This window comes from Gracilinanus agilis, chromosome 2 (assembly GCF_016433145.1).
Source record: "Gracilinanus agilis isolate LMUSP501 chromosome 2, AgileGrace, whole genome shotgun sequence".
In the NCBI taxonomy this organism is placed as follows: Eukaryota; Metazoa; Chordata; class Mammalia; order Didelphimorphia; family Didelphidae; genus Gracilinanus; species Gracilinanus agilis.
The window spans coordinates 218,986,372-219,007,892 of NC_058131.1; the positions used below are offsets into that span (position 1 = coordinate 218,986,372).

Below are 21,521 nucleotides of genomic sequence, written 5' to 3' on the forward strand. Positions count from 1 at the left end.
CCGTGTGACCCTGGGCAAGTCACTTGACCCCCATCGCCCACCCTTACCACTCTTCTGCCTTGGAGCCAATACACAGTATTGACTCCAAGAAGGAAGGTAAGGACTTAAATAAATAAATAAATAAACAAACAAACAAATAAATAAATAAATTTCTTGTGGCGAATATGCAGTCTGATAAAATAGATTTCTATATTTTATGCCACTTAAGTAGTCATTGTTAGCATGGTCTAGCCTCATTATACCTAGTATGCAACTTTCATTTTCATTTTAATTATAGATAGCATTTATAAAAATCTTTGATATTTACCAAGGATTTTACATGTATTATTTTATTTGATCCTCACAAGAACCTGAAAATTAGGTAGTGGCTTTATCCTCATTTTCAGATGAAGAAATAGTTTTAAAGAAGTTAAGTGATTTGCCCAAGATCACAAAATTAGTATGAGACAAGATTTGTAATTGGTTCTGTCTGACTCTAAGTTCAGCAGTTTGCCCACTGTGCCACCTAGCGGCTACTAAGTCCCTCTGTACATTTGGTCATATGAAATGCTTATTGGTGAAGTGATCTCAGAATGTGTGTTTATAAATAATATATTTTCATGGCTACAGGTTTTTTAAATCGATAACCTATTTTCCCCCTTGCAATATAATGTATTAATGGATTTTGAAATATAAAAATCATCACAACTACTTAAGATCAACTAGCAAAACATGTTCTGTACATGTTGCTATTCAAATATAATGGAAATATTAAAGCTTAACTTATGGGGAGAAATTTAGTTTTGATTTATTTGAAGAATGTTAACCCACTCATATTGAAAAAATATGCTTGATTTTGACTAATAATTGAGTTGATTTTACCTATAATCTAGGTTGGGCCAATTGTTATGCTCTTCTTCCTTTTTGAGGATAGAAGTTAACTAATGTGATTCTGATACTAAATGTTTATGGTTAGAAGAATTTGAGGATAGAGTATTTTCATGAGTTTTTTCCTGCTCAAACAGAGAGCAATTTCATTGACAATATATTAATTATCATTTGACTTTGTTATTTTAAAATATACTTCCTTTGTAAGCTTTTTAGGTTTTTATATATTTTAATCTGTGTCTAGCAGTTCTAGTGTAAAGAGTATCATTCTTTAAAATTCTTACTAATCAAACTTAACTAAATAAAATTATAATGGTTGAAAATTCTACTTGATTCTTATAGCTTGCATTTTATTTACTTTGTATAATGAAAATACACTTCAGTTTCACTTGTTTTTGAAGTCAATTTTTCCCCTTTCAGAATTACATTTTTTCTTTGAATTTTAAAATCTAAATTAAACACCTACTAAAGTAAATACTTATTTTTATAGTGAAATAAAAATAGGTTTATACATTTCCTTTTGAAATTTCATGCATTAAAAAATCAATCCTTGTTCTGCTTCTAATGTTAAAAAGGTTTGCTTTCTATAATTAAAGTGTTACTTCTATTTTGTGTTATACTATGGAAGTGACCCCTGGATTCTTGTAGGCTTTGTCTGGGGAACACAAACTCTGGCAGGTTTTACCAAACTTGAAAAGGCTTGAGAAAACTAACTAGTCAGGTAAGATACACTACCTGAAGGCTGATCACCAAGATGACTTTTCTTAGTCACATCTATTTATGGAGTTGTCCACTTAACTGCAAGGGAGCACTCAAACTGTTAAAATAACAGGTCTTGAGGGTATTTAGATAAATGAGTTTCTGTAATTGTTCTTCCAAGACACAATTCTTTATATCATTAATGAAATAAAAATCTATAATCATTTGTTGATACATCACAGTTATAGAATGATTCATTGTTAAAATTAAAGTTTATCTACTATAAGAATCTTATAAAGTCATTCATATTTTAAAAACTGAACAACATTATGGGAATCACATGGCATCGTGTGTCTTGGAAAAGGAAGAATTGTGGTTTTTTTCATGACTAGTTTGTTAAGAAGTAATAGGGGCCTCTATTTAGTATTGTTCTTTAAAATTTTCAGCTGGCTAAATTTTCCTTCTGTATTAAAAAAAAAGATGTAATATTATCCCAGAAATTAATTTGAGCATTGTTTTTCAAGAACACTTGTTGTGTTAAGTGATTTTTTATAGTCATTTTGACTTACTATGTTCAGGTTTTTAAAAACAAAAGTGTTAAGTGGAAGAATATGACTATTCAGACAAAACTGTTTTGGGGGTTCAACATTTTATTGAAAAAAAGTTGTTTTTCATTTGTTTTACTCTGTTTAGAAAAGGAAGACCAGTGTCTCATGCCTGAAGCCTGGAATGTGGACCAGGGAGTAATTACCAAACTCAAGGAGCAATACAAAAAGGAGAGAAAGGGGAAAAAGGCGGTGAAGAGTAAGTGGAAAACATTGTATCTTCAAACCACAAATCTTTCCTATTTCATGCCCTTAAATTTTTATTTCAATGTTTTCCTAAAATTACTTACTCTTTTACTTTGCTATTCCTGACCTCTGTCCTATTTGCCTGTTCTCAGAGGTTGAAATTTAATGCCATTTGCTTGTGAAAGTAATAAATCATTGATCTTGAAATCATAGTACTTCTAGCCTATAGCTCAAAATAAATGAAGCCCATACCAGTCCTAAGCATACTACATATTAATTATATGGGGACATACGGATATGCAGAAGTTTAGCATAACATTTAAAAGTACATTAAAAATTTTAAAACTTTCAGTGATGAAAATTTGTATATATCATTGATTTCTTTGGTTATGATTCCACTTCTGGCAGACTCTCTATCCTCTTAGGATAAGAGATCAAATTAATTTCTACCCTGAGTTTTCTTTGCATTCATATCATTCAATTCATTCGTCATCACCATTATTTGCTATGCAGGGCACAAAGTGCAAAATAAGACACTAACATTTTTTTCTAATTCAATACTATTGGCCATTTGTAGTTTTAATAGTATTGCCAGATGGCTTTATATGTTTTGAGGTGTGTCAACTCAAAAACAGAATTAAGAATGAGATTTCTAGCTCTATGCATCATATACTATGTTTGTAATAAGATGCAGTTCCATTATGGCCCTGCTCACAAAGAAGTAGTAAACTGTTGGAACTAGCTATCGAAAACTGGAACAAAGGCTAAAAAATATTAAATTTTTTCTAAGAAAAAAGACCAAGTTCCTACCTTATTTCCTTTGAGGTTCATGCTTTGAGACACTTTGTGAGACTGTAAGCTCAGAATCTAGCTAGTGGGAAAACTTTTTAAAGTTGAAAAAATATGCTTTATCTTTCTTTACTTGGTGTAATGAAATTTATTTTTCTTAAGGACCTGCTGCTTGTAGTATGTTATAGTTTTCTTATAAGGTGGTTGCTGCTTGGAAATGTTATACATTTACTACCCTTCATTTAAAGTTATCTGAACTTAGTTGTAGCATATTCAGTGAAGGTAATATGCATTGTGGCCAATTTTTATGCAGATAAAGTTTAAATGGAACATAATTAAAAATTAACATCCATTGTTGCTTTCTTAAGGCAAGTTACTGCATGGTCAGTTTAGAGATTAATAAGAGGTGAAAATTACATCTACTAAATTTTTTTAACTTTAGCCAGATACCTATTATAAAAAAGATAACATTCTAAGTAAGTTTAACTATGTACCTATTTGTTTTATTTACAGTAATAAAGAAAAATGATTTTATATGTAGTATAAAGAGAGTTGATTGGGAGAAATTAATTTATGTTGAGAAAAAGAGCATTTGTATGCTCATAAATGAAAACATAAGACACTAAAGGTTCTAAAACTTTCCTATTTTTTTTAAATGTAGGATTTAATCAAACTTACATACTTTATTGGGTAGTTTTTCTACCAGAAATTAGTGTTTTAAAATGTGAAATTCCCTTTTGTAATATTTTAGATTTTAGTTAGGAACCATATCTATTTATCTATCTATGCTTATCTTAATAAAATTTTAGTTTATTTAACATAAAGGTAGAGCTATAATTAGAACCTAGTGCTTGATGTTGAAAACTGCACTATTTGACTAGAAGTGTTACCAAATGTGATATATATGATTTATCTTCTTGTAGGTGGGGATTATAATCACTCATATACATCATAGGATAGTTCTTTAATGAATTTCAGCCAGAGGCAGTATAAGTTTTCTCTGGGCTAGAAATTTTATTTCATTTATTAAAGACAGAGCTCTCTGAAAGAGCTTCTTGTCTTGTTTGCCAAATTGTATTCTTTTTATCAATGATTAATCAAAACTTAAAGGAAACATCTGGGGAAAACAAAAAACCCCACAGAGTTTGATTTAACCAGAAACACTCATTTTAAAACCTCAATAAATACTTTTGACCTGTGCTGTTATTTATCAGAAATTTGATGTTTTAAATTGAAATCCAATAGAAACATTTCCAGTCAAATTGTGTACCAAAATTATATTGTCTTGAAATATAGTTTTAGGGATTAGTTTAAGTTGCTTGAAAATAGTTGTATTCATTGCTGGTATAGGAAAAACCATAATGGACTATGGGTAAGATATTTTCCCATTCTTAATTAAACTTATAACAGGAAAAACTACCGAAGATCTGTTTCAGCCTCTATCCTATATAAAACAGTCAAAACAGGGATGTGGGAGAATGATGGATCAAAGCCCAGGTAAGTGTCCAGCAGGGCATGAGACTTCACCTGTGTTCTATAGCTTCAGGATGTAAGCCAGTAAACTCAGTTGATTTTTTTAAAAATAGATGCTATTGTTAGTAGTATATTAGTAAAAATTAGCCCTACAAAAAATCTGTCATGTAAAGCTGCAATTTAAAAGTATAATTTAAAAATGTTTTCTAACTCTTCAGTAAAAGGAATTAATATTACTTTTGGTGGTATAAGTTGGATCTCCATTTTATTACATTTATGTAAAAGTAATAGCAAGCATCTTATTATAAATAACATATTTCAAAATGAGATTACGTTTCAAGAAATTTATTTCATTCCAGAAAGTTGTATCTTCTAGGGATAAGTACTGCTTGTTAGTTTACTTATATTAGTGTTATTACCAAAGGTATAAGCCCAAGTTGGTAAATACCTTTTATGTGACCTTTGGTCCTCTTTTAATGTATTTCTTAACTGTACTTCTGTTTTGGTTTTTCTTGGCTAGGGCCCAACAGGTCAAAATTACAAGATATGCTTGCTAACTTGAGAGATGTTGATGAACTTCCCTCCTTGCAACCATCCTTGGGATCACCTTCTAGACCAAGCAGTTCAAGGCTTAGTGAACATGAAATTAACAGGACAGATGAAGGCAAGTATTTAAGGCACTGAGCAAAGAAAAAGGATCTTGCTGAAGTTTGTTCATATCCCTCTAGATTCAGTTATTCAGACAGAGTTTGATAAAGCAAAAAAGAGATTTCTACTGTAGATCTCTAGAAACTATCAGCTTTAAGTACTATGATATTACAGAATTAAAATTATTTCATTTCAAACTTAGTGAATGGGTTAAATTAAAATCTATATAGTATAAAAGTTTAGTAATGTGTAATCAACTCATAGAACCATATATCTAAAATTGGAAGAGACCATAGAGGTCATCCAATTTGGCTTCATTTTATAGACAAGGAAATTGAGGTCTACAGGGACTTGCCCAGAGTCACGTGATTTTATATCATCCAAATCTAAGTCTTCTTATTCCAGAATCCAGTACCAAGTAGTTCTCTATTTGAAAAAGAATAAACATTAACTACTTTAAGTTTCCAAAATGTTGTCTAAACACAAAAATCATCATTTAATTCTTCTTTACAATATCTTAGCTATGCAAAACCCTCTATACCAGTGATGGGCAAACTACGGCCCTCGAGCCAGAGGAGGGGGTGGGGGGGCCTCAAAATGTTCTATCCAGCTGCGGGATATTATTCCTAATCTGACGAATACAACGAATAGGATACAATACAATGAAACTTTGAAAGAGTTGCCTTAGAAACACCCTGACAGATGAGCATTTCCTTTCCTTTGGTCCCTTCTTTAAAAAGTTTGCTCATCACTGCTCTATCATTAAATATTTTCTGAATAATAGGAAAATTGAGATTTATATAATGCTTAATAATAATTGGTTTAATTTAAGATGTTTAATTGCTAATGATCAGAACACAGAATTTAAAACAAAATATATTTCAAGGGTCATTTTAAAATTCACATTTTTGCATTCCAGTTAATTTCAACATAGTTTAAAGCTGATATTGATGCAAGATATTATCTTCTAATGTGTTTCTTATTTTTTCAAATTTCAGAAGAAAGTGTCTTTGAATTTAGCTGTAGCTAATTATTTGCAGTATGTATAGAGATTGTAATTAACTGCTTCGAATACACTAATCTGGGAAATTTCTGGATCTTTGCTTGACTTTCAAGTTTGGCTAAATACAAAAGATATTTAAGGACTGGTAGAATGAAAGGATTATATCAATAACTGGAAATCTTGGTATAGTACTTGAAATAAATTTTATTTTAGTTAGTCAAAAAGCATTTATTCATTGCTTATTATGTACAAGGCTCTGGAGTTACAAAAAAAGGCAAAAATGGTGAAAAATAGTCCCTGCCCTCAAGGAGCTCATATTCTAAAGCAGAAACATCTAAATATGTACATATTAGATAGATGTATAGATAGCATAAATTAGAGATAATCTCCACATTAAGGCAGACTGAAAAAGGTTTCTTGTAAGAAATGGAATTTCAGCTCAGAACTAAGGAAGCCAGAAGGCAGAGGTGAAGAGGGAGACCATGACAGGCACTGGGGATGACCAATGAAAATGGAAAGTTAGGAGATGGATCATCTTGTTTAAGGATCAGCAAGGAGGCCAGTGTCACTAAATCATAGTAGGGGGATAAGGTGTGGGAAGACTGGGAAGGTAGGAAGGACCAGTAAAAGCCAAACAGGATTTTTATATTTCATCTTGGAGGTAATAGGGAGCCACAATTTATTAAAGGGGGTGGGAAGTGACACAGACTTGTGCTTTAAGGAAGATCACACTTTGGCTGCTGAGTGGAGCATTGACCACTCCTTCCTTCCCTCACCCTGTCCCCAACTCTCCTTGTTTGTGTAGGGCTCCAGTAGTGTGTGCAATTTATGTGAATTAATTGTGCCCTCCTTTTTTTCTCTCTAGTATTTCTTTTTTTCATGCTTTTTCCCCTTAGTATATTAAAAACACCCTTCGTTAATTCTTTGCTTAATTCTCTTTAGTTCTGCCTGGGATGGAAGTGGAAATTATTTGTTTCTTCCCCTTCCTATTAGAATATAGATATTTAACCAATTTGATCAAATGTTAAACTTTTTATGTTTTTCTCAATTCTGGGGTTTACATTTCATAGTCTCCATTTGGCTCTGAACTTTTTATCTTAGAAATTCTATTTGACTAAATATCCATTTATACTAAGTTGTACTGGGTCAGTTATTCTTGGTTGGAAGCTTAGATCTGAAGCCTTATTCTTTTTCCTAAGAATCTCTCTTTTATATTTGCAACTTCCAAATCCTGAATTTAATGATTATTGCTTCTTAGTTCTTATATTCTTCTTTGTGCGTATAGAATTTTTTTCTTTAACCTGGAATGCCAGGATTTTGGCCATGATGGAAGTTTTTATGTGGTTTGTTTTAGGAAGAATCTATTTTCACTTTGCTACCTGGTTCTAATGAGTATGGGCAGTTTGTAGTCTTAATTTCTTATGGTATTCAGATTTCTTTTTTAGTTTTAACTTTAAAGTAGTCCAAAGATTTTTAGATTTTTTTCACCCTTATCTGTTTTCCCAGTCAGTTTTTAATATGAAATACCTTATATTTTCTTCAGTAGAAGAAAAGACTAACAAGTCTTTTCTGTCTTTGTTTTAATATTCCTCAGGGTCTCTTTTTGTTCCATTCTCATATTAATAGAGTCTTACTTGAGAAAGATATTACTTTTATACCAAGTTAATTTGTCTTCCAACACTTTCTTCCAGAATGCTCTCTCATTTCTTTTCCAATGCTGATTAAAAATCATTTCATCTATAATATTCTAATTCTTTTTTTTGCTTCTTTTTTTTCCTAAAAATGTATTCCATCACCATCACATATCATATTTTATCCAGCTATTCCCCAGTGGCTTCTCTACATTTGTAAATTATAGACTTACAATTGTGGTACTAAGTGGTACCTTGTTACCTTAGCAGAGTTATTGATATCCCTAAAATCATTAATTTAATCAAAATGGTTTCCTATACATTACTTTAACAAATTTTCCTAGAAGAAAAAATTGTCATAAAAGATTTTTCTCTTCATAACTTACAAAAATAGCTAAATAGTATTTCATCCAGGCTTACCTTTCTATTGAAAACAACCAAACCATACAAAATATCAGACTTGAAAAGTATTAATATTCAGTATGAGATATAGAAAATTCCTATTGAATCAGTTAATGAACATGCTTTTATTAAGTGTCCAATATGTGACTGTTACTGTACTCGGCACGAGGGATCTAGGTGGTACAGAGAGGGCTGGACATAAGGAAGACCAGAGTTCCATGATATACAATTCTATCCACTACCATAGAAGGAACTGATGAAGTCTGAATGCAGAGCAAGATACCACTTATTTCATTCATGAGTTTTTTCTTGTATGTGGGATATTTGTCTTCTTTCACAACATGATGAATCTGGAAATGTGTATTGCATGGCAGCACATGTATAACCTATATCAGATTACTTGACATCTCAGGGAGGGAGAGAATACAGTTAACAATATTAGAAAATGAATGTCAAAAATTGTTTCTCTGTTTAATTGGAGAAAAAAAATACAATATAGTATTATTGGAGGGGGAAAAAAGACCAGAGTTCAAATCCTCAGATACCCTTCTCAGCCTTAGTTTTCTTAACTGTAAAAAAGAGGAAGATGAACTCAGTGGCCTCTCATTTTTTTTGTGCAATCCTTTTTCTGTTCTACTCTGCCTGTGGAAGTGCTCATTTTATTATATGTTAAGTTCAGAATAAATAAAACATTTTAAGAATTCTCCCCCAAAGAGAGGAATTGATTGGACAAAGAAGTGATCAGAAAACCATAATGAAAATTTCAAAGGAGGGACTGAAAAAATGCTATGATATTATAAGATAGGGCTTAGACTTAATGATTTTTTTTTTCCGCAAAAAGTGGTTCCTCACTTCCAGTGAGGAACTTCTTCTCCAAAGTAGGCTGGCACTTTCTCTGTAAGATACTGTCTTAGCTATCTGGATCATAGAATGACTCAGTTCACCATCACATAGTCTAGTGATGGGCAAACTATGGCACAGGCCAGATGGGGCCCCCTGAAATGTTCTATCCTGCTGCAGGGCATTATTCCTAATCCGATGAATACAATGAATAGGATACAATACAATGAAACTTCGAAAGAGTTGCCTTAGAAACAGACTGACAGATGAGCATTTCCTTTCCTTTGGCTCCCTCTTTAAAAAGTTTGCCCATCACTGCATATTCAGTATGTCAGATACAGGACTCAACCTCTAATCTTCCTATCTCTGTGTCTACTTCTTTATCCCATATGCCACTTTCTTTCTCATTATGATAGTTAATGTGTTGAAATTAATTTGATTATAAGTAGTTGCTTTGCATATTGTCTTTTGATAGCTAATATTGAATTTCTAGTAATATACTTAATTTGAAAAATGTAATGGATTAAAATAACATTGGTAGAGGTACCAGAGGTTTGCTGCAAATGAGGTCTAAAGGCAACAACACTACTAGTGAATTGTGCTTATTATTGCCAGGATCTAGAGCTATTTAAATAAACAGTAAATACCAGTTATAATTTGTTAGATTTTTTTAAAAAAAAAGCATTAAGGGAGTCATTGCAGGATTTATTTTTCTAAACAGCTGAGAAATAAGTGAAATGCTATTAGTATAGATAAGCAATTAAGTCTGGAGTTTTCTAACTGCTACATTTGGATTTATAAAGTATCTAAATAAAATAAGCAAATTATCAATCTCATTACAGAATATTTCTTATACTGGCAAATAAATGACTTAATTTTTTTGATTTCTCCCTTCCCTCTTTTTCCTTTTACAGTGGAAGCATTAACATTCCCTCCTACATCAGGAAAGTCATTTATCATGGGAGCAGATGAAGCCCTCGAAAATGAGCTTGGTCTTGGTGAACTGGCGGGCCTTACTGTTGCCAATGAGGCTGATTCACTGACTTATGATGTAAGTAGTAGCTGTGTTGTGTTTGTGCCAGTGTAGAAATTATAAAATTGAATTGGTAGAAAAGTATGCCTTTGTGAAGGTCACAAAACACATTGTGGTGAGGGAATGGGAATTATTTGGATGGCTGACTGAAATCCATGTCATACCAATATGAGAGTGTGATTGAATCATAGCCAGCAGTAGCACTTCAGTCCTAAGTTGAATCTTTGCTCATCTCCCTACTTCTAGTCTTTCATTTCCCCAAACCATTCCACATCTTACTACAAATATAATCTTACTAAGGAATAGATCCTACCATTTTATTCTGATAAATTTTCAGTAGCTCCCTATTATCTCTAGAATAAAATGTAAACAATTTAACCTGACATTTAGTATGCTCCACAATCTGGAAAAAGGATTTAATCTATTTTTTCCAGTTTATTCCATATTATTCCTCTTTTATTGAAATAGCCAGGATGGCCTCTTAGCCATTCTCCAAACTCAAGGCACTTTCTTCTTGCATCCATATATTCTCATGAGCCATCTTCCTTTCCTGGAATGAACTTTTTCCTCATGCCGCTTAGACTTTTAGAATATCCATATTTTTTCAAGGCCTTAACTTATTTTCCCAGTGTTTTCTCTCCTAAAATTACTTTGCATTCATTTATCTATGAATGTGTTCTATTCCCCTAATAGAATATAAGCCCCTTGAAGTATGGTCCATTTTAGTTTTTTCTTTATATCCTTAATACTGTTCATACAGCAGACAGAGTGGCTGATTTTTAAATTGTTCAAGAATACTCCCCTATTGGGGGCAGCTGGGTAGCTCAATGGACTGAGAGCCAGGCCTAGAGACAGGAGGCCCTAGGTTCAAATCCAGCCTCAGACATTTCCCAGCTGTGTGATCCTGGGCAAGTCACTTGACCCTCATTACCACTCTTCTGCCTTGGAGCCAATACAGAAGGTAAGGGTTTAAAAAAAAAAAAAGAATACTCCTCTGTTTATTTGTCTCAGCTTTTATCATCCTCCTCTCTTTTCCTTTCTTCCCTTTTAGAAATCACTAAGTTGCCTTTAGCAACTAACTTTCTTCTGCTCAGGATAAAACAGAAATAACTGCTCCTGATCAGACTCGTTACATTGAGTACAAAGAGTAGCTTACCTTGAATCAACCTAGATATCTTTTAAATAGGATTTCATTTTTCTTCAAAAGCATTGCTCAGCCACTAAGGAGGCTTCATATGTTTCATTCATGCAGATTAAAACTCAGGAGATCTGCAAAAAAGAAGGTGTAATGTATGTGTTGAAGGTTGTTGTTGTTGTTTTTACAAGTATAAAACCTTGTTCAGTTTTCAATTCATGTGCACTCCTTAAAGGGATACCTGTCCCTCCAAAGTTAAGAGATTGCAAGCGTCACTCATGTTTCTCAAAACACCTTCTTCCTGGGGCAGCTGGGTAGCTCAGTGGAGTGAGAGTCAGGCCTAGAGACGGGAGGTCCTAGGTTCAAATCTGGCCTCAGACACTTCCCAGCTGTGTGACCCTGGACAAGTCACTTGACCCCCATTGCCCACCCTTACCACTCTTCCACCTATGAGACAATACACCGAAGTACAAGGGTTTATAAAAAAAAAAAACACCTTCTTCCTCCCTTTTCTCATTCAGACAGATATCCTGGATGCAAAGAATAAAAAAGAGGGGAAAAGAGTTGAGCAAAATTGACCTAATGCTAGAAAGAGTCTAACATTCTATTCCATACTCGTAGTCCTCCATTTCTACAGTGAAAAGGGGAAGATTACTTCTTCTATCTCTTCTTTGGGGACCAACTTTGTCATCGTATACCTGGCACAGAGCTACATAAATGTTTATAAATTCATATTAATCTGTTTTTTAAATGAACAATACTAAGTATCGGTTCTAAGACAGAAGAGCAGTAAGGGCTAGACAGTGAGGATTAAGCAACTGCCCAAGGTCACACAGCTAGGAAATGTCTGAGGCTAGGTATGAATCCAGGACCTCTTGTCTCTAGGCCTGGATTTTAATCCACTGAGTCACCCAGCTGCTCCCATATTATTCTCTTCTGATGCACAGACATAGGGCAAGTATCTTTCCAAGATATGAAGACTCACTTAAGGGACTAACTGCTAATGCAGTTGTGAGTATAGCTAATAAATATATTCTATTAATTTGATTTCCCCTCCCATGAACTGCTAAATCTTTGGAGAGGTCATTTATTTCACTGAAAAGGTCTAATTGTATCAGGTAGCTTGATCTGGTAATCAAAGTATCTTGTGCAAATAGGAAAAGCAGAAGGACCTCATCATCTGTAGGGAATATTTTTTCCATTTGGTCTTTGTGCTATTATCTTCCAGGACAGTAGCAAGCATTGTTGGAAAACATATACCTCCATGGGTTGTGACTCACTAGATATCAATAGAGAGTTATTGAACAAAGTTATTTTTGTGGTTGTAGTTGTTAGGGAATCTTGAATATTTTTAACATACACATGAAAGATACCTTGCCAGAGAAGAATCTTTAAGGTTGCTTTTTTGCTATGCCAGGTTAAACACTTTTTAAAATAGTCAACAAACAACAAATGCCTGATGATCTTATATTTTCTGTCTTTCAGTTCTGAATATAACAATGTGGTCTTCCATACAAAAGCATTTGTGAAAGCCTTTCCATTTCTTTCCATTTTCATCAAGGCTATTCTCTGTATTTGCCCATCTCAAAAATTTTATATAGAAAGAAAAGACATAGATAAGTAGCTATTGTCTCCTGATCAATTTTTTGGGGTGGATGAATGGGAAAGGAAATGACTGTACTTAAGTTAATTTTTCCCTCTTTAGGTACTTATTTTATAAATTAATCTCAATGCTTTCTATAATGCGTTGCCTTTAAATCAGTGATTCCCATAAAAGTGGGCACCACCACACCCTGGTGGGTGCTACAGCAAACCAGGGGAGCGGTGATGGCCACAGGTGCATTTGGGGGTGGTGAATAACTGTAAGGGGGCGGTGATAGATGTGACAGGGGGCACTAAGTAATATTTTTTCTGGAAAGGGGGTGGTAGGCCAAAAAAGTTTGGGAACCACTGCTTTAAATGAACCTTTTCTGTGTATATTTGATCTCATATAGTTGTTCAACCCATCTTTGTTTTTATTCGTGTCATTTCTATTTTCTCATAACTTATAAGTGACTGAGTTGTGGGAATTAAAATGTAAACATTTTATCATTATTGATAATAAAAATGTATAGCTATAAAAATTCTGGCATATTTGTACCTCCTTCTTTGTCTTATGTTATTTAATAGTTAAATTCTTTGGGGTGATCAGGCTTATTTGGATTTTAAGCCTAGGATTCTACTATCTCTTTTTTTTCTCCAGTAGTTTTATGTTTTTATACTATTTATTATCTTTGTATTCTCTTCTGTAATTAAAGAAATAATTCATGTCTTTTGGTTTTATATCATTCATGTTTCTCAAAATATCTTGCTTTCCTCCTTTTTTCCCTTCAAAGATAGACATCTTTTAAAATTAAAAAAGAGGAAAAATAGTTGAGCCAAATTAAACATTCCCAAAGAGTCTAGCATTCTGTATAGTGCTCCATGCTCTTCTCTATAATGAAAGGGGGAAGGTAGCTTCTTATATCCCTTCTTTGGGAACCAGCCTAGTCATTAAAATTTTCTAGCATTCATTTTTGTTTTTTGTTGTTCTCTCCATTTACATTGTAGTCCTGTTTGTTATTTTCCTAATTCTGCTTATTTTACATTGCACCAATTCAGATGTATTTCCATGCTTCTTTGTATTTGTCATGTTTATTATTTCTTTTGGTGAAGTAGATTCCATTACATTCATGTTTCATAAGTTATTTATCCATTATCTAAGTGATGGACATTTATTATGCTTTCAGGATTTTTTGGTTTCATTTATTTATTTTTTTGGTGGTACAACATAGGCAGCTGATAGTTGATAGAGTTCTCAGCTTAGAGTCTGGAAAACCTGAATTCAAATTTGACTTCAGACAGTTGCTAGATGTGTGATATTGAGCCAGTCAATTAACCTCTGTCTCAGTTTCTTCAACTCTAAAATGGGGATGGTAACAGTTCCCAACTTAAATGAATATTATGAGGATCAAATGACATAATAATTGTTTAAAAATTGCTTAGCACAGTGCCTGGAACAGAGTAGGTGCTACATAAAAACTTATTCAATTCCTTCTCCTTCCCTCTTTTTTCTACTACAAGAGATGCTGCTATAAAATTTACTTTACATTGTTTTTTAAAAAAATTCTCAGTGTTGCCACTGGTTATCTTATCTGCAAATGTTTTCGAGGGTCCTAAGACTGCCTCTCTTATGACTATTGTTTTTGTCATGGTAATCACTTTATAGTGATTAAATGGAGAAAAAGTGTTAGTCCATGTCAATATAATTTCCTTTAAATATTCCCATTGGAGCCAAGATGGCAGAGAAGGCACAGATCTTCATCTGATCTCTACCAAATTACCCTCTAAAAAACTATGATATAATGTGTTAGAATGAATTCTGGAGCAGCAATACCCCACACAAAGACAAGATGAAGTAATTTTCCAGCATGAAACAACTTAGAAGTCTAATAGGTAAATAGACTGAAGCAGATTTTTCAAGTAGGCTAGAGGAAAACCTTGACTGTCAGCCATGGACATTCTAAATGGAATGAAGGAAAGAAAACTGTTTGCCCTTGAGGACTCTGGTCAAGCTGGGAAAGGGAGAGGGTGTGGATGCCTTTACCTGCCCAGTGAGGAGCCCAAGGAGTGTGGAGTTACCACTGTCAAGGAAGACCTGCCAGGGAAGATCAAGTGAGCAAGAAGATCTAGCTGGGGTGGTGGACATCCCAGTCTGAGATAAGCTCCTTGATTAGCATTTCCTGGATTTACCTTCTTGTGGACCTGTTTCCTGTACCATCAAGAGGAGCTGAAGTGGACATGGCTTTGTGAGAGACCCATTTTCCCTTCTAGTCTATGGTAGTCTGATTAGTGCAGTGTAGGCTTTAACCCATAATCCCAGTCCCTGTGTGGACCCTAGTGATTAGATTCAGTGTGATCTTTCCCCACTATCCCTGACCCTCAATTATTATTAAAACCCTGTGTTTATAATTCTTTTGTCCTTTTTTACCCTGTCACTTGTTGGTTTCACAGACTCCCAGGCCAGGTGGATCAATGTGACAGTTAAGGCCCAACAGTCACTCCTGTCAACTGCCATTCCCCAAACAGCTAAACCCAGTTTCCTTAACTTGTTTGGTCCTAGTCTATTGTCCATTCCTGTCTCCTACTCACCCTTCTGAACCCGGATAAAATATATGTTAATCCCAGGTTTTACCTTAAGAGAAGGCCTGCAGGGGAGTGGCAGGGGAGTGCAACACGCCAGGGCAGGTCCCACAGTGGCAATAATCCTTGGGCACAGCTGAAGCAGCAGCTTCTGGAGCTATCAGCCACAGATGATAAGGGGGGGACAGACAGTTGCTCAGAAGGAGATTACACGGATCCCATTGCTGATTCTGGGTACTAGATTCTTGTTGCATTGCCCATACACAGAAAAAGGCCACAGTCTGGGGGTGAGGTCTCAGAGTGAGAAGGAACACTAGCAAACACTTATAGCCATAGGGATCAGGGGACCCTGGTCACAGTTCCAAAGGGGAAGAGACCAGAGCACAGGCCAGGAGCATATTAAACACACCACTCCCTATATCATACCTCCTTGGAAGAACTGAAAGCAGACAGATCTCCAGAGCTAGTTCTGAAGGCAGCTGCACAAAGAATCTTTAAACAGTGCTCCATTCATCATCCAACTTTAAGTTTTTTTTTAAGTTAAAAGAAAAGAAAAAGGCAGGAAAATGAGCAAGCAACAGAAAAAGAAACTCAACATAGAAAGTTATTTTGGTGACAGAGAAGACCAATTCAGAAGAAGACAATAAAGCCATTACTGCTGCATCCAAAGCCTCCAAGAAAAACAGGAATTACTGGAAAAGCCAAAATGAATTTTAAAAATCAAATAAGAGGGATAAGAAGAAAAATTAAGGAAAGAACTGAGAATGATAAAGGAAAATCATGAAAAAGCTACAACTTGGTAAAGGAGGCATGAAAAAAAAAATACCTTAAAAAACATATTATAGGCCTATTAGTAAAAGAGGCACAAAAATCCAACAAAGAGAAGAACTCTTTAAAAAGCAAAATTTACCTGTGGAAAAAGAGGTATAAAAATTCACTAAGGAAAATAACTTTTTACAAAGTAGAATTGATTTCATAAAGAAGGCAGTGCAAAAGCTCCCTCAAGATTATGCCTTAAAAATTAGAATAGTGTAAGTGGAAGATAATGATTCCATTAGGCATCAAGAAACAACCAAAGCCAAAAGAATGAAAAAATAGAAGAAAATGTGAAATATTTCATTGAAAAATAACTGACCCAGAAAATAAATCCAAGAGAGAAAATCTAAGAATTTTTGAACTACCCCAAAACTATGATAAAAAAAAGAGCTTAGACATTATCTTTCAAGAAATTATCATTGAAAACTGCCCTTATATTCTAAAACCAGAGGGCAAAATATAAATTGAAAGAATCCACTGATCACCTCCTGGAAGAGATTCCAAAAGGACAACTCCAAAATATTATAGATGAATTCCAGAAGAGAAAATATTGCAAACAGCCAAAAAAAGACAATTTAAATACTATGGAACCATAGTCAGGATAACACAAGATTTTGGACATGGAATATGATATTCCAGAGGACAAAGGAGCTAGAACTACAACCAAGAATTACCTACCCAGCAAAAACTAAGCATAATCCTTCAGAGGAAAAAAGGAATATTCGTTGTAATAGAGGACTTTCAGTCATTCCTAATGAAAAAACCAGAGCTGGATAGAAAACTTTACTTTCAAATATAAGACTGAAGAGAAGCATAAAAAGGTAAACAAAAAAGAAATCAAAAGACATTCAATAAAGTTAACCTGTGTGACCCCCTGTGTAGGAAGATGATTCTTGTAACTCCAGATAACTGTGGTTATTTTGGCATTTGGGAGAAGTATTCATGGACAGAGGGCAAAGATGTGAATATGATGGGATGATATAAAAATAAAATTAAGGCATGAGAAAGAGGAATGAATGCATTGGGAGGAGAGTAAAGGAAGAAAGAATGGGGTAAATTATCTCATATAAAAGGGCATGAAAGAACTTTTACAGTGGAGGGGAAGATAGGAAAGGTGGGAAGGGGAATATGTGGATATTACCCTCATCAGAATTGGCTCAATGAGGGAAGAACATGCATATCAACTAGATATAGAAGTCTATCTTACCCTATAGGAAAGTAGGAGGGGAAGAGGATAAGAGAAGGAGGGTAGAGCTGATAGAAAAGAGGGCAAATTGGGGGGAGGAGGGACTTAGAAACTAAACAGGAATGAATAGGATGGAGAGTAATTCACAATAATCATAATGCTGCAGTTTTTTTTACAAGTCTCTCTAATTAAGGTCCCATTTCCCAAATACATAGAGAAATGAAATGAATGCAAGTCATTCTCCAATTGATAATGAAAGGATATGAACAGGCAGTTCTCAGGCAAATTAATTAAAAGCTCTTTATAGCCATGCAAAAAAAATGCTCTAAATCACTATTAATTAGAGAAATGCAAATTAAAACAATCTGAGGTAACACCCCATGGACCTATCAGATTGACTATTATGACAAAAAAGGAACATGTCAAAACTTAGAGGGGATATGGGAAAATTGAGACACCAATGCCCATTTGGGGGAGTTATGAACTAAATTCAGCCTTTCTAGAAAGCAATTTGGATCTATGCCCAAAGGGCTATACATATCCTTTAATTCAAAAATGCCATTACTGCGTTTGTATTCCAAAGAGATGAAAAACAACAATTTAAGACCTATATACAAGCAGCTCTTTTTGGGGGAGGAGGGGAGGCAAAGAATTGGAAAGTGAGGAGATACTCATCAGTTGTTGGATGGTAGAGTTAGTTATAGTATATGATTGTAATAGAGTATTATTGTGCTCTAAAAAAAGATAAGCAGGAGGAACTTAGGGGAAAAATGAAAGTCTTACATGAACTGAAGTAGAATGAAATAAGCAGACTAGGAAAATGTTGAACACAATGACAAGAATGCTGTATAGTGAACAACTGTGAATAACTGCTCTTCTCAGCAATACAATGATTCAAAACTATCCCAAAAGTCTCATGCTAAAAAATTCCATCTGCTTCCAGAGAAAAAGAACAGATAGAGTCTAAATCTAAACCAGTGATTCCCAAAGTGGGCGCTACCACTCCCTGGTGGGTGCTGCAGCGATCCAGGGGAGCGGTGATGGCCACAGGTGCATTTATCTTTCCTATTAATTGCTATTAAAATTTTTACAAAAATAATTTCCAGGGGAGCTAAGTAATATTTTTTTCTGGAAAGGGGGTGGTAGGCCAAAAAAATTTGGGAACCACCAATCTAAACTAAAGCAAGCTTTATTCACTCCCTTTCTTAGCTTTTTTAAAAAATTTGAGTTTTGTTCCACAAAAGGATTAATATGGGCAAGTGTTTTACGATTGCACATCTAAAATCTGTATAAGATTGCTTACCATTTCAGCATAGGTGAGGATGTGGGGTTGGGAGGAGAGAATTCAATACTCAATATTCTTTGAAAAATATTGGTAACCGTTGTTACATGTAATTGGGGAAAAATAAAATACAATTTTATTAAACATTCCCTTTTTATTAGCTTGAATATCTTATTGGAATAGGTAATGAGTAGTTATTGTTGACTTCTGCTTTAAAATATAAATCAACCTCCACAAATACTCCCCTTTCGTCACTACTCCTTTTCATTATTTCCCTTGATATTCTAGAGCTTTTGTTTTTCCAAATGATTTTTAAATTTTTATCAATTTATGTAAAGTATTGGTAATTTGATTAGTATAGCATGAAAAAGGTAAATTAATTTTGATAGTATTGTCATTTTTGTTATATTGGCATAGACTATCCATGAGCACTGATGTGGATATTCCTCTCAGATTTCACTGATGGAGAAAGAACTCAAAAATCATAACATATTTAAGTTAATTGTTAGGATCTGTTTTCTGATGTTTCTGATATTTTACTTTTCTCTAGTTATGAAAAAGGTTAAAATGTTGATAAAATGTTTTAGTAGCAATTCCTTTTATTATTTAAGATAAGATAGCAAGTTTTCTGTGAAAAACATTAAACTCAAAAGACTAATATATTTTATGAAAATGTTCTTAACCATTTTAGGTAGATTTTTTTAAAATAAATTTTTGGTTAATTCAGAATGTTTTCTGTGAAATTTCAGTTTAAATTCTGCTGTTTTTCATGTTAATTCCTTTCGTTCTAGATTATCATAAAAATTAGAAATGCTTTTAATATTTTAAATCAGTTAGCTACCATTTATTAATCATCTGCCAGGTACCAGGAGCTGTACATAGTCCTGGGCATACAAAGACAAAAGTGAAATAGTCCCCGGTCTCAAGGAGCTTAAAATTTCTCAGGTAGACAATATGTATATATAGGTTTATACAAAATAAAATATGAGAGTATTTTTTTGAGTGGGAGAAGTCACTATTAACAATTGCAAGAAGATTAGGAAAGATCTGATGCAGAAGTAGTTATTGAGCTGCATTTTTAAGGAAATGAAAGATTCTAAAAGGAGGAGATAAAGACATAAAATAGATTATAGAGTGGAGCAATTAGTACAAAGACAGAGAGACAAGAAATGGAATGCAAGGAAAAGCAAGAAAGCTAGTTTGGCTGGATCAGACTTTTGTGAAGGGGAGATTAATGTTTAATAAAGCTGGAAAGGTAGATTATAGGAATATGTTAAAGGACTTTAAGTACTAATCCAAGGAATTTATATTTGATCCTGGAGACCAAAAGGAGCAACTGAAATTTCCTGAGTGGGAGAATGACAAATTGGGTCTTAAGAAATACACTTTGGCAGTTATGCAAGAAAAGGATTAGAAAGAAGAGAGCATATTGTTTTCCTTCTTTACTGAATTAATATTTATTTAAAGGTAGGAGCCATGAAGTATTAGTAATGTTACATTTAGAATTTGAAAGTTTTAAGAATTTTCATTAATATATAATTAAAAGTAGTGGAGCCAAGATGGCAAAGTAGTGAAAGCCAAATTCTTCCGATATTCCCATCTAAAAAAACTTAAAAATAACACCTCAAATTGAATTCTGGAGTTCCTGAGCCAATAAAAGGGCAGAGTGAGATTTATTACTTCCCAGGACCACAAAGGAGGTCAGAAAGAGAGATTTGTGGCATAAAGGAGCAGATAACCAATGTGAATGAAACATCAATGGTGGAAGTAGGTGGTGGTAACAGAAGTAGCAAACCTTGGGGAGTTGTCAAGCCTGAGCTGATCATACAACCTTGGAAGCACTGAAAATTTCTAAAACCCTAGAAGTAGTCCTGATAACAGAAATGTGAAGAAGCCCGAAGCTTGATACAGAGCCATCTACCCTCAAGCTGGGAAGAGAACTCAACTTTTACATAAAAGTTCTAAATAAAGAAATAGGATAGGAGAAAATGAGCATACCACAACAAAAGAACCTGACCAGAAGAAATTGCTGTAGTGGCAGAACAGATTGAGACACAAACTTGAAAGAAAATAAAGAAGTCACAACAGCTAAAAGCAAAGCCCCAAAGAAAAATATGAACTTGACATAAGCCCCAAACAAATTTTTGGAAGATCTAAAAATTATTTTCATAATCAAATAAGAATGGTAGAGGAAAAAATAAAGAAATGAAAGCAAAGGAAGAAAATTATGACAAGATAATTAAGAGTTTGGTAACAGAGGCACAAAAAATATACTGAAGAAAATACATCTTAAAAGAAAACAAAATTAGCCAAATGTAAAAAAGAGATGCAAAAATTCACTGACAAAAAAATCCTCCAAAAAATAAAATCAGAATTGGCCAAAATGAAAATAAAGGTACAAACACTCACTGAAGAAAATAATTCTTTGAAAGTTAGAGTTGACTATTGGAAGCTAATGCCTGTATACACATCAAGAAACAAAGCCAGAAGAATGAAAAAATAGAAGAAAATGTGAAATTATTTCATCTGAAAAAGCATTGACCTGCATAAATCGAAGAGAGCTCATTTAAGAATTCTTGGATTGCCTGAAAGCCCTGAACAAAGAAATAGTTCAAAAATCATTTCAAGAAATTGTCATGGAAAACTACCCCAGTATACTAGAACTGGAAAGAAATTGAGGGAATCCACTAACCACCTGAAAGAGATTTAAAGAGAGAGAGAGAGAGAGAGAGAGAGAGAGAGAGAGAGAGAGAGAGAGAGAGAGA

At 34.0% G+C, this 21,521-nt stretch overlaps 1 protein-coding gene across 1 annotated transcript in view; it reads left to right on the forward strand.

Moving 5' to 3' along the window:
• STRN (striatin) overlaps window positions 1–21,521 on the forward strand; it is a 158,324-nt gene that overhangs the window by 108,939 nt on the left and 27,864 nt on the right. Inside the window, exons 9-11 of the mRNA XM_044659585.1 lie at window positions 2,260–2,370; window positions 5,140–5,283; window positions 10,058–10,194. Of these exons, the coding sequence (XP_044515520.1) occupies window positions 2,260–2,370; window positions 5,140–5,283; window positions 10,058–10,194 (392 nt within the window). The remainder of the gene's footprint in view (window positions 1–2,259; window positions 2,371–5,139; window positions 5,284–10,057; window positions 10,195–21,521) is intronic.